This window comes from Ixodes scapularis, unplaced genomic scaffold, assembly GCF_016920785.2.
Source record: "Ixodes scapularis isolate PalLabHiFi unplaced genomic scaffold, ASM1692078v2 PGA_scaffold7__128_contigs__length_106722199, whole genome shotgun sequence".
Taxonomy (NCBI): domain Eukaryota; kingdom Metazoa; phylum Arthropoda; class Arachnida; order Ixodida; family Ixodidae; genus Ixodes; species Ixodes scapularis.
In genome coordinates, this window is record NW_024609882.1 from 52,272,739 (window position 1) to 52,289,741 (window position 17,003).

Sequence of the window (17,003 nt, forward strand, 5' to 3'; positions counted from 1 at the left end):
CTTTGCGGTAAGTTTACGTTAACGTTATGGGAAAACCAAAAAGTACCATTTTTTAAATGAAAAATGAAAGTACCATTTTTAAAAAAAAAAAAACGCCGCGGCAATTTGTTTCCATCTACGTCGCTTTGCAAACGACTGACACGGGCCGCCTTTTGCCAACAATGGCAGTTGGGTTGACTTCTGGAGTCTTCACCGGAAGACTCGCCGCACTTCCCAACAGGCATACCGGCGTATGGGACTAGTCCCATGCTGTCGCTGTAGCGCAACATATCTCATTGAATTTCGCTCAGCTGTGATGCGGCGATGAGAGGCGCCGATTCAGAAAATACGTCGGTGACATCAGCGCAGTAAAACCTACCGGTGCACCCCAACTCGTCGCCGCTAACGCTCCCATTCTCCTACTGCCGAGAGAACTTCCGGTTCCGGAAACAGCGTACGTCACGGCTTGTTTTGCGGTCAGTTGGAGAGAAAGAAAAAGTTGATATTTCATTAATTTTTTGTGTAGAAGTTAATAAACCGAGACGAAAACGGATGCCTGTTCGGCATTCAGTGAACATGGACGGTTTAATGTAAAAGTTATCTGGAAAAAGTAAAAAAGTCATTCTATGGTCCCTTTAAGGTTGTAATGCAAACCGTGAGCTCCAAGCGTCCTAATAAACCAAACATTACACCCACGCGTGGCCGATTCCTCTATAAAAATCGGAACCAAAAGGTTGACATCAGGTGGCGCCACTGGGTGAAGAAGGGCAGAGCCCCGCCTTTCCTCGTGCAACAGCACCGTCTATGATAAACAATCTTTTGACACCAATCTTAATAAAACAAACTGACTGTAATGTTTGGCTTTTTAGGATGCATATACTGTGTTTGCACGATTATAACACACACTTTTTTTCCGGAAAATGTGAGCTCAAATTTGCATGCGCGTTACAATCGAACCCATGAACCAAAATTTAAATAAAGTCAAAACTCTGTCATGGCCACATAGTATGCTAGGTGGGGCAAGCTACTGCCTGTTTCAAAGGTACAGCCGCTATCTATTCATCCATCTTTCTATCACATGGTCCAACCTCATCAATATGACGCCATCTTTTTGCATTCCCAATTGCCACACCAGTCACTCCCGTTTCACTCGTGTGTTCTTCAGTTGTATTGGCAAGATGGAGAAAAGGCGCGTTCATTATGAGGCGTCTTTCAAGCGCAAAGTCATCATCCTTGCGGAACAGGAAGGCAACCGAGCTGCGTCACGAGCATTGGGCGTCCCGGAGACGTGCGTGCGCGCCTGGCGTAAACAAAGGCGCAGGAATTTCGCCTGCAAAGCTACGCGGAAAGGGTTCAAAGGCCCCCAACGGGGACGCTTTCCAGAGCTCGAAGACTCTCTTGCGGACTACGTAAAGGACTTGCGACTCAATCAGCTGCCCGTCTCCTCGGATGCGATCAAGGTGAAGGCACTCCAGCCTGCAAGAAGCTGCAACATTCCCCGGTCTCGTTTTAAGGCCAGCAGGAGCTGGATCTCCAAATTCATAAAGCGAAAGGGATTTTCGCTTAGGCGAAGAACCAGTATCTGCCAAAAGCTCCCAGAAGCATATGAAGAGAAGCTGGTTGCATTCCAGCGGTTTGTAGTCAAGCTTCGCCGGTACAGGAGCCACATGATCAGACAGATCGGAAACGCCGATCAAACTCCCATGTTTTTTTTTATATGCCATCGAACTACACAGTGGAATCCAAAGGCGCTAAGCAGGGGCGAATCCTCTCGACGGGAAACGAGAATAGGATAACAGCGATGCTATGCTGCATGGCAGACGGGCACAAGTTGGACCTCTTCCTAATCTTCAAGAGAAAGATGCTTCCGTCGAACGTTACATTCCCTAAGAATGTTATTGCTCGGGTACACCCCAAAGGCTGGATGGACACAGATCTCATGATCGACTGGATAGACTCGGTGGGGAGGAAGCGATTTGGTGCCGACCTGGATGTTGGTGCTCGACTCGTTCAGGTGCCATATCAGCGACCGTGTGAAGGACAAACTTGCAGCTTGCCACACCGACCTTGTGGTCATCCCAGGTGGCATGACCTCTCAACTTCAGCCGCTTGACGTCTGCTTGAACAAGCTGATAAAGGACTATGTACGTACAGCATACAATGAGTGGCTGATTGATGGGGAGCACGCGCTGACGCCGGCAAGGCGTTTTAAGAGGGTGACGCTCGACGACTTAGCAAAATGGGTACACGACGCCTGGGAGGCACTCCCTCGGGCGATGGTCGTCCACTCCTTCAAAAAGTGCGGCCTCTCCATCGCCTTGGACGGCAGCGAGGACTACTGCCTGTAGCCTATGGACAGCGAAAAGGAGCTATCGTCGGACTCTGACAGTGACTAGTGTGGTTGTTTCGAGTGTGTGTGTGAGTTTACTCGTTCCATAAAATGTGTCTTTCAGGTACGTGGTATTCACCCTCCATTTTTTCACCTGTGCGGTGCAATCAGCATCAAGTTATTTTTCGAATATTTGAGGGCTAAATATACCTGCGCGCAGGGTTGGGCAGTATCGCGATACAAATGTATCGCGTTAGTATTTCAGGAATACATTTCGTATCTGTATTTCTGTATCGCGATACATTTTTTTCACCGGTATCTGTATTTCTGTATCGAAATACATTTTGAATGTTCCTTTGTATTGCGATACAATCAGGGTGAAATGTATTTCGTTACATTTATTAAAAAATACTCCCCCCCCCAAAAAAAAAAAAAAATTCAAACATTTTTTTTTTTTTTTGAGGGCACCAGGGTCAAGGATTGAGATGCTGGGGCATTGTTACCATGCTGACCAAGGTTCCTTCCGATGCTCCAAACTATTTTTCTATGCGTCCTCTTCTCTCTTCTGAGAACTGTCGAGCAGTTGGGGACTCGAACTAGGTGGCGTGCCAGGAGTGGAGTCAGAGCATCTTGTGCCGCAGGTCCTTAGGTAGGGGGGTTTCTTAAATCATTGTTTGCGGGCATCCAAAGCCCGCTGCTTACCGTCTCTCTTGCCTTAACGTGCACAGTACACCCATGCGGCAAAGCTGAGTAACAGTCCGTTGCAGCACGAGCCTGGCGGTGGTTGACTTGAAATAGTAGGATAACTCGCACAGTGAAGTTCAACAGATATTTGAATGCGTCTGCGGCTGCGCCCGTAATATTGCATGGCTCAAGGGTACGTCATCAGCCGACGTGAAAGTGGCCCGCTGCTGTGGTGATCCGAAACCCAGGAGGGAGGTCAGACGTGGCCTGGATGTGCCGACTCAGACTTCATACACTTGTGACTCGTCTCGAGCTCGCTGTTTCTCGGAGAGCTCGCACCTCTGCCGGCAATATCAGGTCGCAATCCACGAGGTTTCTATTTGGAGTATGCAAGGCAAAACTTGATGACTGCGATCCATACGTCGGTGGCGGAGGGTCAGCAGGAAGCACCTTCACAAAAGGGATGCCACCGTATCGTTTTTTCAACCGCAACAGAATAAGATAAGACGTGTTCCAGGATGCTTCAGGTGGTCCACCATTCTCGAAAATCCTGCACAGTCTTCAACGAGGTAAACTACAACGAAATTAAATATTGTCCTTTCATACAACAGCGCGTTAAAGTTTCATGTTCAAGGCCACGGCCCACACCTACAGATAAAGAATACCAGTTCATTCCACCGTGACGTCATGTGATACATGTTGAAAGGCATGTCCTTATTAAACAGGGGCGTGGTGACGCTTTGATGGGATTTAGGATGACAGAGAATTTATTTAGGGGTAAAAGTCTTTTTGCATCCCTCGTCATACAGACAGGATGTCAGGGAAGGGACCACGTTTTTCTGAGCCCATTGAAGACTCCTCGTCGTCCGAAATCACTACCTTTAAGGCAAAGTGCGAAGCCTACAGGAAAGTGATTTCAGGATCAAAAACTTCCACTTCCAACTCCAAGCTTCATTTAATTTGGTCTCAAATAAATTGTAAAAATGTATTGCAGTATAATTATTACTGTATTTGTATTTCTGCCTTCCCTAAAATGTATTCCTGTATTTGTATTTCCAAATACTTTTTGCCTATATTTAAAATGTATTTCCGATACGTATCGCGATACACTTTTACAGATATATTTCAGTATCAGTATTTTAGGTACTATTTTAAAGTATCCCAGTATTTGTATTTCCAAATACATTTTGGAGTATTTCTGCCCAACCCTGCCTGCGCGTTACAATCGGGGGCGCGTTACAATTGTGCAAGCACGGTAGCCCATAGAGTTATGACCAAAAATAAACTGTCACAGAAAGTGGTTTAGTAGCCCTTTAAGTTCTCGTAACGTCCGACAAGACCTCTTTGATGTGCTACATTACAGGATAAAAGGTAATCTGCCAGGTTTCACACTAGAGCAGGTACATTTGAGGAAAATGTATAGTGAGTGGGCTGGGCACATGCTACGTGCGAGTGTGACGTCGTGTAATGCAAGGACGCCACATGACTGACGTCACATGATGTCGGGGGTCACATGATGGCACCAGTGTCAGATGACACATGACTGACGTCACATGACGTCAGGGGTCACATGATGGCACCAGTATCACATGACATCATATGACATAACGTGGCATCGTGCAACACCCTGATGTCGTGTGACATTTTGAAGTCAGTCTTTTGTGACGGTCATTAGTAAGGGATTTTTTTTACTCTCTCCTCCCATAATTTGGCTGGTAAAACAGATTCTGCATTTTAATTGGGCAGAGATGCTTAAAGGGCCCCTGTTTTCATTTGTTTTCTCTCTCAGCATTTCGGGCGCATGGAGGAGAGGTGGATCGGCTACGCCTTCCCGTTGAGGTGGAAAAAGTGAAAGACCAAAAGGGTCATTCTGGAATGGCCCGTGGCGTCATGGACTTTGCGTGCAGAATTTAAAATACTGTAAACGACTTATTTTTCGCGGGCTCAATATTTCGTGATTTAGGTCAAAGCTAAAATTTTGGAACAATTTGCGGGTTCTAATTTTCGCAACGCAGTGGGATCTCAGTATAGATTCCAATGTGTTTACATTTTACCAGAATTGTTAGCGAGACCTATTTTTCGTGAATTGTAGCCGATTCACGAAAATGAGGTCCTCGCGAAAAATAAGTCGTTTACAGCATAAATATTTCGCCGTCTATATTGCTCTAAAAAAATATTTTTTTTTCGCATAAATTTTATTTTTTGAGACGCATGTCCCAACCATAATTTTAAAAAAAGACTTTTTTCCTTTCCAGGGGCCCTTTAAGACTGCTTACATGTAGGAATGCAAAAGCATCCCTACACACAATGCATTCCTACAAGCAGTGCGCCATGTCCTCCTTTTTAACACAGTAGTTGTGACATCCTGCTCCCCCACAGTGCAGGCGCGACGAACCCCGCCGGCTTCACGATGGCTTCCGTTACGAAGCATCTGCGTTGCTGTGCTTTTCTTTGCGTTTCATTTCTGAGGCGCAACTGCACAGTGGGGGACTTTGGCATCTAATTCAGACCTCTAGTGCTACATTTTGGGCGAAAAATGAATGCCTAGTGATGCATAGTTTATTTTTCTTTAAAGAAATCCTCGTAAATTATTTGGAGGGACACTCTGTCTTATTTCAACTGTTTGCGCTCACTTTCACCTCCTCCTCAAGGCGCTGAGCAAGGTCGCCAATTTTTTTTTGTGGATCGCACAGTCCGCAATTTGATTCTTGCTGAGCCAATTGGTTCCTCTCACTGGTTACGATTAATTAGGCCTAATTATAATCATGTGAAACAAAATACTGTAAAAGACTAAATGTTCACGAGGATCTAATTATCATAAATTTCACGATTGGAAGAATATTGGAGAAACATTTATCGTGCAAGTATATCACCTAATGATAACGAATACGGAGCATACCACACCCAGTCGCGTAGCTTTGTGCCCACGAAATATTTTAAAATTTCACATATGCAAAGATTTGGGAAACATTGAGCCTGCAAAAAGAGTTGTTTATACTGTGCAATCCACTTATAATGATACCACTTACTGTCGAGAACGGTTATAACGAAGTCAACGTGAATCGGAAATCACTTTGCTGTATCTGCTACAGTAAAGACCACTTACAATGTAATCGCATATAGTGCCGGACTGGGTATGACGCGGCTTTTTTCAACCACCGGTTCACCTCCCATACAACTCCATGTAATTACATACGCTTAAAATGCAGGCGCGCAAATGGAAATACCGGTTATAGTGCGATTTCTGAAACAGCTTGCCGACCGTGCCGACCGACCAGCGCAGCAAGCACGCTTCCCTGTGCGACACTAGGTAACGGCGCTAGCCGCAAGCGGCACTCGCGGGGGCAAGGATGGCAAGGAGGTTGCTCGAAGAAGCAGGGAGAAGCGAAGAGAGAGGCTTCAGTTGCCATAGCGACGAAGGGAAGCACGCACGTGTCATTCACGACGCAAAGCGTTGGAGCGAGCCAACGATGGAGCGAGCCCAAACCGGCCAACTTTCCCCCGCTGTGTTGGAAACAACCGCAACGACAGACCAATTGCAGGTCGAGGAGAAGTGTTCGCACGCGTTGCATGTCGGTCGTGGGCCGGCCAGGCCGGCTTCTTCTATCCGCAAACATGGCATCGGTGATGATCGTCGACGTAGACGGCGTGGTGGAAGCTCATCGTTCCGCGTAAAAGCGCTATCATTGACTGTGAATTTTCGTTGTGCGTCACTATGATAACCCAGCATGTACTAGAAGGGAAGATCCACCTACTCGTGGGGCGATGTCGTGGCGGCACTCTCAAGACGGCAGAAACGCCCGTGTCGTCGTGTTTGTTTACTTCGACTACAGTGGTGCTTTCTAAGCATTTGTGCTTTCGAACATCGCCCGGATTTCTTATTTGGAGCATTTCATGAGTGCATTTCATGCAAATAAGGCATTTTATGCCTTATTTGGAGCATTTCATGCGCGTACCGTATAAAGGGTGCGAATTTTCATGCGTTTTCATCACCGGAGAAAAGTGATTAGGGGTAGCAATCCTGAACGCTCGCAACGTCCGTCCGCAACTCGCGACGCCGTTAAAAGGTTGCGCCAGGCAAAGGTCACTCATTTCTTTCAAAATGTGTGACACACTTGAGAAAGAAGTGTACTAGTCTCGTGAAATAAAGACTTTCCTCAAACTAAGCTTTATTTTTCATCTAACACTAAAAATAAATTGTTTTACAAAGGTAAGTTGTCTCAGGGCATGTATTTTGGCCTGAAAAATTGATGTTTTGGTTATAGCGTGGTATCGTTCATAGTGCGGATTTTCGCGACTCCCGCGACATACGTTATATGCGGTCTACACTGTATTTTGTTATAACCAACTTCGGTTAACGAAGTGCAAAAAGGAATGGGAAATCGTGATCGCTTCGCTGTAGCCGCTATTTTGTTATAACCAACTTCGTTATAACCGGTTTTGACAGTATAGCAATGTACCGCTCATAGCGATCAGTTTATAGTTTATAGACTAGAAACGATTAGTTTCTAGTCCATATACAAGGATGATCGGTTATAACCATTAAAATTTATAATTTTCTCATTATCGTTATAAGTGGATTGCACCGTAGTAAGACAAACTATGCTTTCTCAATGATTCTATATGCCTGCAATGGGCTGCATACACTTTGCATTGCCTTGACCCACCTGCGACACTTTTTTGTCAAACTCGAGTGTAACAGTTTCCGCATAAAGCCCAACCTATAAACACATTCTCCGTTAAAAGATCTAGATTTTTTTAACATTCTGGCACATCTTAAGACCACTGGAAGCGGGCACCGTGGTCCAATGGCGACATCAAACTCACGGCCTCCTCGGCGCGGCCGGCAGCGCCCGCACCACGACGGCCTTGTGTGCCGCCTGCAGGTGGCGCCTGAGCTTGTTCTTGCCCACAAAGCCCTTGTTGCAGAAGGGGCAGGAGTTGCTGAAGGCCCGGCTGTGCTTCAGCACCACGTGCTCCTTCAGCGTGCCGGGCTGGAGGAAGGCGGCCCCGCACTCCTTGCACCGGAACGGACGCTCACCCGTGTGCGAGCGGATGTGGTTGGAGAGCCCCAGCACCGACACAAACGTGTGCTTGCAGATCTGTCGGGGCGCGGGGCAGGGGGTGGGAGTGGAAAGACGGGACCCATGGCATTACTAATGCCGCATGCACGACCGAGAAGAAATGCTTTTCCGTGCATCTACAAGTTTCGAGTGACCTTGCCTAGTCGGTCTCGCCCTAGCTCTTTCCTAAACATTCTAGGTCAAATGTTCGAGATGACGAGCACAGTAGATAGGGACCAAGGCACGGTATCGCCGATTCACTCTCGCGATGGCCAGCTGTCGACGCTCGCTGCTGCTTTCTCGATGCGAGTTCTTCCTTTTCTGTTTCTGGCGCAAGTTTGCCGGTTAAGCCTTTATTTTCACTTCAATGTTCGTCGTCTCGTCGCCTTCATACGTGACAAAATATTAGTTTAAAAACCCCGTACGAACGCACGCCCTCGAGAGATCGCCCGTTCCGTTATTGGGCTGAATATCTGTAACGTAAAAGTTCCGAAACGTCGCCCACCCCTCGATCCCCGTCTGATATCGATCGCGGAATGTCCGACAGGAATCACGTGAACGGCGCGATTTGCGGTCCCGGTACACGTGACGAGTGAGTTCGAGCTCGTTCCCATGGTTCTTTTTGTTTGTAATTTGTGCGCGCAACATTGGTTTCTGTGGTACGCAAGTTTGTAGTGGCTTCCCCTCATGTTTGTTGCACCAATAAAGGCAAATCTGCTGCATCCATGTTCTGCGGTTTTGTTCCCAAGACGGGAGTTCTAGCATCCCATCCGCGATCTGCACATGCGACGCCAGTTACCATGATGCCCGTGTTTGTACAGAGTTCTTGCGTCTTTATCTCACCGTGGAGCACGAATTTGCAGTGTCTGCGGTGTCTCGTATCCGCTCTATGTTTCACGTGGTTTGTACTAGGATATGCATTTATCACCAATTTTGATAACATTTTGCTGTTACATCCCCACAAATCGCCCACCCCACATTTTTCGCCATTTATCTGTTCACTTTGGGTGGACGTTCATACGGGACTTTACGGCAATCCAGAGGGAAAGGTTCCATGCATCTCAGCCACTTAGGAGGACGCCGAGACTCCTATTGTGGTCCCGACAGGAACACATTGCTGATGGCACCTTGATATACACAAAAAAACACGAAAACATCACTTGCAATGTCTGTATCTTGTTATCTCTAGCTTTCACTTGCATAAAAACACCAGCATCACATCAAATAAAATAAAGCCAACTATTCGAGCAGCTTCAACACATTGCAGCGAAGACGAACATGCCTAGACTGTCATCTGCTTTCTTTCTCCACTTTCCCATCACTCTCTTTCTCTTGAGACTGCTGCCCTCAGTGCTTACAATCTGCCACATTTTCCTCCCGTCTTTGCCCCTAATCGCAAAAGGGTTAACCCAAAAAGTAATGCGGAGAGCAAGTTTGTCTGGTTCTTTTGTGGGGATTTTGGTAACGTCAGAACGTCGAGCTTCGATCAGAGCTGGGCTTTGGGACGTCCCCACAACCCCTGCAAAAGAAGCAGACAAACTTGCATTCCACATACGAATGAGCCAAATGGAACAAAGAGCTCATCAAAGGCAGTCTCACCTCGCAAGTGTACCCGGAGTCCGCATTGGTGGGGCGTTTGCCATGGGCCGACATGCAGTGTGCCTGCCAGCTGCTCTGGTACTTGAACCGTAGGTGGCACTTGTCGCACTGGATCTTCAGGTCGCGGCGATCTCGCTTCTTGGCGGGAACCTTCCGCACGTTTGCGCACGTCAGCTGACCCTCGCTGCCGGGTTCTGGAAACAGGCGCGAGGAAGGAACTTTCTTGACCCGTTCTGTAAGTCCAGGACTGGTGACAAATTCTTTCATGGGTCAACAATGCCTCTCCACGTGGGTGACTTAAAGTGACTACAAGTCACAGCACCCCCTCCCCCCGCACTCTAAACAAGGGGTCAATAAAGTGTTTTCTCTTTTCTCCCTCCCCCTCGTCATGACCATTCACATAAACAAAATTGCCCTTTAAGGTGGGACTAGGGTACTTAAATATGTTTTTTTATTTATTGAGATACCTTGCTGAAGGTTGGCATGCATATGTATCACTAGATGGTGATTTCAAATCTGCAGTTGAATTTCAGATATCTCTTTTAGAACAAAAGATAAGCAAAATATAAAATTCCAATAAGGTAATTTCTTATGGGTCGTTATGGTAATTTCACATCAAAAAATTTATATTTTAACAATATGCAGTGATTTTCAAGAGTTCACCATATATCCAAAAGCTAATTGAACTGCGCTGGAGCCAGCCTCTCAAAGACTGGCTCCAGCGCACTGCGAACGAAGCCTGGCAGTGGTTTCTTGTGTGGTGGTGGCTCCTCATGGTTGGCCAGTGCCCGGTTGTAGGAGCACCAGGAACTGTCACCCTCGGGACAGAGGCTGTGATCCGGGGCTTCATCTGTCGACGTCATGTGCAACAAAGTTGCTTGCACTGCCCTTTCCATCCCTGGCACATCATACTTGTGGCTTCTCAAGGCGTACCCATAGTAGTTTGTTATTTTTTTAATCTTTTCCTGGGTCAGCTTTCCCTTTCCTCCGAGCGACTCTCCCTGTGCCTTCTTCTTCTCCACCAGGGTACGAAGAGCTGCTCCCATCCGCTTGTGTACATGGTTCAGGCAGTCTTTTTTCTCAATGTCGAGGTATCCATAGACGCTGTCTTGTGTCAGGGCATGGAAGGTGCGGCTGTCACCATCGGAAAGGACGGTGGTGTAGCGCAGTCCATTCTTCGCCAGGGACCGCCTGAACAGAATGAGGGCTGCCTCGGTTTCCATACGTCCTGCGCTACAGTCAATGTTCTTCATGCACTTGTGGTTGATCACCCAGTCCCCATAGCTGTCGTCATCTGGGTCAGGTGCACCCTGGCAGCCACGGCAGTACCTTGAGAGGACAACGTGGTCCAGCACCAGGCCAGTGTACAGCTCAAGGATGCACCCCACTGCGATGTTGGAGTTGTGTCCGCGCGTCTTCCATGTGCCGTCAAAAATTATATCTACGTTTCCAGGATGTTTGAGGAAGCTCTCGTAGACGCCCTTCACCACCTTGACACTCGCTGCTTCTGTGGCTGTTGCTGCTGCCTGGCAAGCCTGCACCATGGTGTCCATGTGTCCCCTGAACGCCTTATGATGAAGCCCTCGCTGGGAGAGGTTCAAGGTTGCACAGAAGTCTGCAAGCGCAGTCGCCCCCTTTCCTATGCTCTGTATTCCCTTCATCGCCCTCAAGTTGATCTCGAAGGGCGTAATCTTGGCTTCCCCGGCGACTCGTGGAGAAGAAAATCGACTCTCAGCGAAATCGCAGCTCGAGCACGTAAGGACCAACTTCACTGCCAGGCCGTATTGCCTCTCTTAGCACTTTGAAAGTCCTACGGTAGCCATTCAGCACTTGCCGCATGCCGTGGACGCAAAGAGTTCTTGTAGCACTGTCATGTCCACGATGACGTACTCCGTGTCGCGGTCGGTGTCGTCACTCTCCATGCAGACGTCGAGGAGCTCAAACTTTCGTGAAGTCGCTGACTGATCTGCCAACGAAGCCTTTCTGTCGTCCGCACGTTGTTCGCGCTCCACGCACTCCTCCTCCGTGTAGAACACAGTGTCGATTCGATCCCTAGACGAACTTGGTCCAGCCACGTCCACGAGCGGAAAAACGGCTTGAGGCATCGGTGAAGCTGTCGAACACAAACTCGGTCCAGTCGCGTCCACCAACGATAGAGCGGCTTGCGGCATCGGCGAAGTCGAAGGTGTCGTTTTCCTCGATGCCGAGGTCTTCTTGTTCCAGGCACGTCTCCTCTTTGTGTTTAGTCTTTGCGTGCTGGCCTTCAAACGGGCGTCCCCAGCCATCAGAACTCGAAGTAAACTCGAAGCGCGGAGGCAGAACGACACAAAGAACTACGACGCAGGAGGGCAAATATATACGAAAAGGGAAAGCTAAACAAAGTGGAGGTATCAAAATATTTACATGAACGATGCGAAGAAGACAGGGAACATACAAAAACACTAGGAAGCACAAGAAAAACACTGAAAATATTGATATAGAAAGTGGAGAAATGCGAAGGCAGCGTACGTCTCGAACGGCGGAGCGAGCGAAAGCAGACGACACGGGAGCTTGCGGAGCGACTGGGACGACGCGCCGGGAAAGCCAGGAGAGGAGGCGCGCGTTTCGGCCAATGAGAGAGCTGCGCCTCGGAGCTTTGCCCAATCAGCATCTTTCCTAGCGCTGGTGACGGCCTTTTGTGCGGCATCGATGACGTCGTGGCCTTGAGGGGTACACCGCCTTGGAGCGCGGGAAAAATAAGCGCGGGAAACCAGCTTTCGAACAAGACCAAGATGGCTCCGATCGGACGAGCCATTGCGGAGCTCCGATGGCTTGAAGTTTTAGAGTTTAGGCTTGAAGTCAGGTCTGTCAACGCTTACAAATTGTCATTAGTTTCATATTTAGAGATCGAATTGAGCATTTATATTTTATGAGGACATACTCTGGACTATGTAGACCTCAAATCGTGAACTTTGAAAAAAGGAATTTTTCGCGATTTTTTGCTATTTTAAGACCCGCGTCCCCCCCTCAACAGAACTAACTTTCAAAAGCTCGCATCTACTTTTATGTACAAGTGAAGAGAATGCACTACCCTAGTCCATCGTAACAATCAACGATCATTCCTTAGTCACAGCAGAGTTCACCTTACATGCCATTTCATGTTAAAATGTTACAATTACTTGTTGAAAGTGAATGGCTCTTCTTGAACTGCACTTGTATATTAAAAGCGAAAGGTTCTTCTTGAACTACATTTGTTTTTTTTAAGCCTTTTTAGTGCTACAAAGTGATTATAAAGTACAGTGTAGACCGCATATAACGTATGTTGCGGGAGTCGCGAAAATCCACACTATAAGCGGTACCGCGCTATAACCAAAACATCAGTTTTTCAGGTCAAAATGCATGCCATCAGACAACTTACCTTTGTAAAAGAATTTATTTTATGTTAGATGAAAAATAAAGCTTAGTTTGAGGAAAGTCTTTATTTCACCAGACTAGTACACTTCTCTCTCAAGTGTGTCACACATTTTGAAAGAAATGAGCGATGACGAGTTTTGCCTGGCGCAGCCTTTTAACGGCGTCGCGGGTTGCGGACGGACGTTGCGAGCGTTCAGGATTGCTAACCCTAATCACTTTTCTCCGGCGATGAAAACGTGTGAAAATTCGCATCCTTTATGCGGTACACGCCAGTAATACCTTCAAGTTGAGCAGAGGCATGAAATGCTCCAAATAAGAAATCCGGGTGATGTCCGAAAACACAAATGCTTAGAAAGCACCACTGTAGTCGAAATAAACAAACACGACGACACGGGCGTTTCTGCCGTCTTGAGAGTGCCGCCACAACATCGCTGCACGAGTAGGTGGATCTTCCCTTCTAGTACGTGCTGGGTTATCACAGCGACACACAACGGAAATTCACAGTCAAGGATAGCACTTTTACGCGGAACAATGAGCTTCCACCTATGTTGACGATCACCACCGACGCCATGTTTGCGGATAGAAGCAGTCGGCCGGCCGGCCCGCGACCGGCATGCAACGCGCACAAACACTTCTCCTCGACCTGCGATTGGTCTGTCGTTGCGGTTGTTTGCAACGTAGCGGAGGGACGCACGCACATGAACGACACGTGCGTGCGTCCCTCCGTCGCTATGGCAACTGAAGCCTCTCTCTTCGCTTCTCCCCGCTTCTTCGAGCAACCTCCTTGCCCCGCGAGTGCCGCTTGCGGCTCGCGCCGTTATCTAGTGTCGCACAGGGAAGCGTGCTCTCTGCGTCGGGCAGTCGGCGCGGTCGCCGGGCTGTTCTTGAAACCGCACTATTCGCGACTCCAGCAAAACGGACGCCGCCAAGCGGGAAAACCGGGAACCAGCCGGTCCAGGTCGCTCCGCGCCCCTCCGCGTCTCTCGTGGCTTTCGCGGAGACGTGTTGTCGGCGCCGTGGCGAACAATGTAACTTGACGAAGGTCCGAATATTACTTCAAGTTCGCCTGAGTGATCATTAGTGTGGTGAAGCCTCAGTAGATTGTTTTCTTCTATTACGTGTTTGAATGCCCATTTACTCCACAGCACACGGTCGCGTGCTTTCGATTTCTTGGATGGGGAGGAATCACGGAAAATCTTTTTTGATTTCTTGTCTGTTTCGAATCACATTCAAAGTGACGACTGCTTGGTAACTGATACTGGATGGAACATCAATGTTGCAGTCAAGTGAATGGGAAGGTTCGATAGCTGCTTTTCTTGAGTTTGGTTGTGTTCGGTTAGCTTCAAGTTTGAGCCACCCACGCCGGTCGGTGCGTTGGCTATTCATCTTGGCTGTTTTTTTGCCGAAAAAGCCTCTGGACCACACTGAAAGAGTTGGGCTGATTTCGCAATTACTTGATTCAGGAAAACTTGCTCGCTGCAAATGATGAATGAGGGAAATTATCTGTTTTCAAAAGGTGGGAAACAAGTCTCGCAACGTTAGATGCTGTCACGGCATTTTGACCTATCGCGCCTCCAATATTTATATTACGAGGATGTCGAAGCCAGCAGCAATATACGTCTACATTGGTCAGGTTGACGGGCCACAAAAAAATACTAATTTTCTCCGTTCAGGATTCGAAGCAAAGTTCAATGCAGAGAGGTTCTGCGTGGATCTTCAATACACACTCTCTTCAGTTTGTCTCCGTGCTGCCGGCTATAGAACCATTCGGCTAAGTTTAAGTAGTATGTCTCTGTCTGTCAAATATACTTTTATTCAGCAGCTCACCTAATAGCTAGTCAACTAAGCTCATATTTGAACCCGAAGGATATACTAATATCGCTTTAGTGGGACCATAGTACGTAATATAATACATAACCCGCTTGTCAAAATGACTTCTCGATTGCTACTAAAACCTGAATTGAAATACGAGTATCAGCTGCTTAGTGGGGCACCGGCGGGTTAACATGGTCCTTGACTCAAAAAGCGGTTGCTTAATTTTCGTAATTTTCCTGCAGCCTGTGTTGTTGGCCGAGCAGACGACTGGAGCTGTTTCGCAAAAACGCGGATACGCACAAAAGCTCGATTTCGCGGACAGATGAGTCGCATGGTCGAAGCATGCGAGTTAGCTGAAAAGTTACTCTCTGTGGAACAATTCTATAGTCATCGCCGCTTTCCTTAGATGATCAAAACTGATTAGTATATTACCGTCTCTCCGGAGCCCGTAGTTTCGGTTTTGAACGAAATCTCCGAAACGAAAGTTTGACACGAAAAGGACAAAAAAACACCGGCAAAACAAAACTATGCTTTGCAAGTTTATCTGCACCGGCTACACCTAACCGTCTCAGTTCAAATGCCTATAAAATTGGGCATTAAACAAAAGAAAATCTGTTAGATTGAACGCGCCACCTGTTCAGGCGGCCCGGCCGAGCCGCCGCGACCTGGACTCAGCCGCCATGTTTGTTTGGCGGTGGCGCCCCCTATAGGTCGCTGGAGTCGCGAATAACCGGTATTTCCCTTCGCGCGCCTGCAGTTTAAGCGGTATGTAATTGCATGAAGTTCTATGGGAGGCGAACCGGTGGTTTAAAAAAGCCGCGTTATACCCGGTCCGGCACTATAAGCGGTTACGTTGTAAGTGGTCAATACTCCTCCCATTATGTAATGCCCCCTTGGGGCCTTTAAAGGGGCACTAAAGTGCTTTTTGAGATCCTCGTTTTATGTCATAACTCATTCTACAAGCTCAAATCCTCCTAAAAAACCCAAAATTACATTCATGCACGGGCGATTTGCAAATTACAGAAGTAATCAAAGATTGCGACACTTACCGTTGTCGCAAATGACAGATGACATTACCAAACCTTGCTGATTATGGTCGAACGACGGATAGCGCTTGTCAGCCACTCGTGAGCGATGGGCTTCTGTGTGGACGAGTGACCGACCAGTCCTGCTCGTCCACGTATGAACCCATAGCTTGCAAGTACCTGACGAGTGCTGTCTGTCGTTCAACCATATTCAGCAAGGTTTGGCAGCACCATCTGTCGTTCTGCACCAATGGTAAGTGTTGCAATCCTTGATTACTTCTTTAACATGCAAATCAGCTGCGCATAAATGTAATTTCGGGTTTTCTAAGATGCTTAAGCTTGTAGATTGAGCTATGACGATAAAACAAAGATATTAAAAAGGCATTCAGTGCATCTTTAAAAGGGCAACTCCGCTTCATCTTTGTTTTTGAGAAAACAATGCAGTCCTCTTCTGTGTCACCTAGGAAGACCACCCATCAAATATTACAATGTAGGTGTGTGTAAATATTTGTTAAACGGTCCGGCAAACTTTGCAACTCGGCAAGTTGCCGAAATCGGCCGACTCGAGTGGGCGAATTAAGGCGGCAACCAACAGCGCAGCCATGACTACGGCGTGGGCGTAGCCAACATTGAGGTAAACATCATCACCATTGCCCTTTTTTGCTTCTTTTTACTTCTCCGGACAAGCGTAATGGGTGACACAAGCAATGTTTTCTCTCGGCGCTCAACGGTGTCCACGTGATTGACGTAACGTGCCTGCGCAGCGCGCTTCTTGGGAGCCGTCCGGCCGCCCCGCTGTGGTCCCGCCGTTTCTGCCGTCTCTCACGTCACAACTGCCGTTGCCATCTCATCGTTTGTGATTATTGTCTATTGGAGTTTCATCCACACTACGGACACTATGTTAGCAGACTTATGCTGCAGTTGTGCAGACGTCGTCGAATGTTGTAGACACCAAAAGGTGGGGAAGACTGCGGTGCAGACGACATTTGTGCAGGGCACACGCCTCCCCCAATCCCGCCGATTGTTCCGTAGTGGATCACGTGACATCTCGTATTACAGATAGCCACATTCTGGCCAGTGCGAGGCCAATGTTGCCGGACGGAGCCAAAGTTTCGA

General features: G+C 47.7%; 1 protein-coding gene across 1 annotated transcript in view; it reads right to left on the reverse strand.

The window, feature by feature from the left end:
* Positions 1-7,731: 7,731 nt before the first annotated feature.
* Positions 7,732-17,003, reverse strand: part of LOC120846093 (zinc finger protein 699) — an 83,086-nt gene continuing 73,814 nt past the window's right edge. Inside the window, exons 20-21 of the mRNA XM_042286446.1 lie at positions 9,655-9,848; positions 7,732-8,094 (exon numbers count right to left, since the gene is read on the reverse strand). Coding sequence (XP_042142380.1) covers positions 7,816-8,094; positions 9,655-9,848 — 473 coding nt within the window. The 3' untranslated portion in view covers positions 7,732-7,815. The remainder of the gene's footprint in view (positions 8,095-9,654; positions 9,849-17,003) is intronic.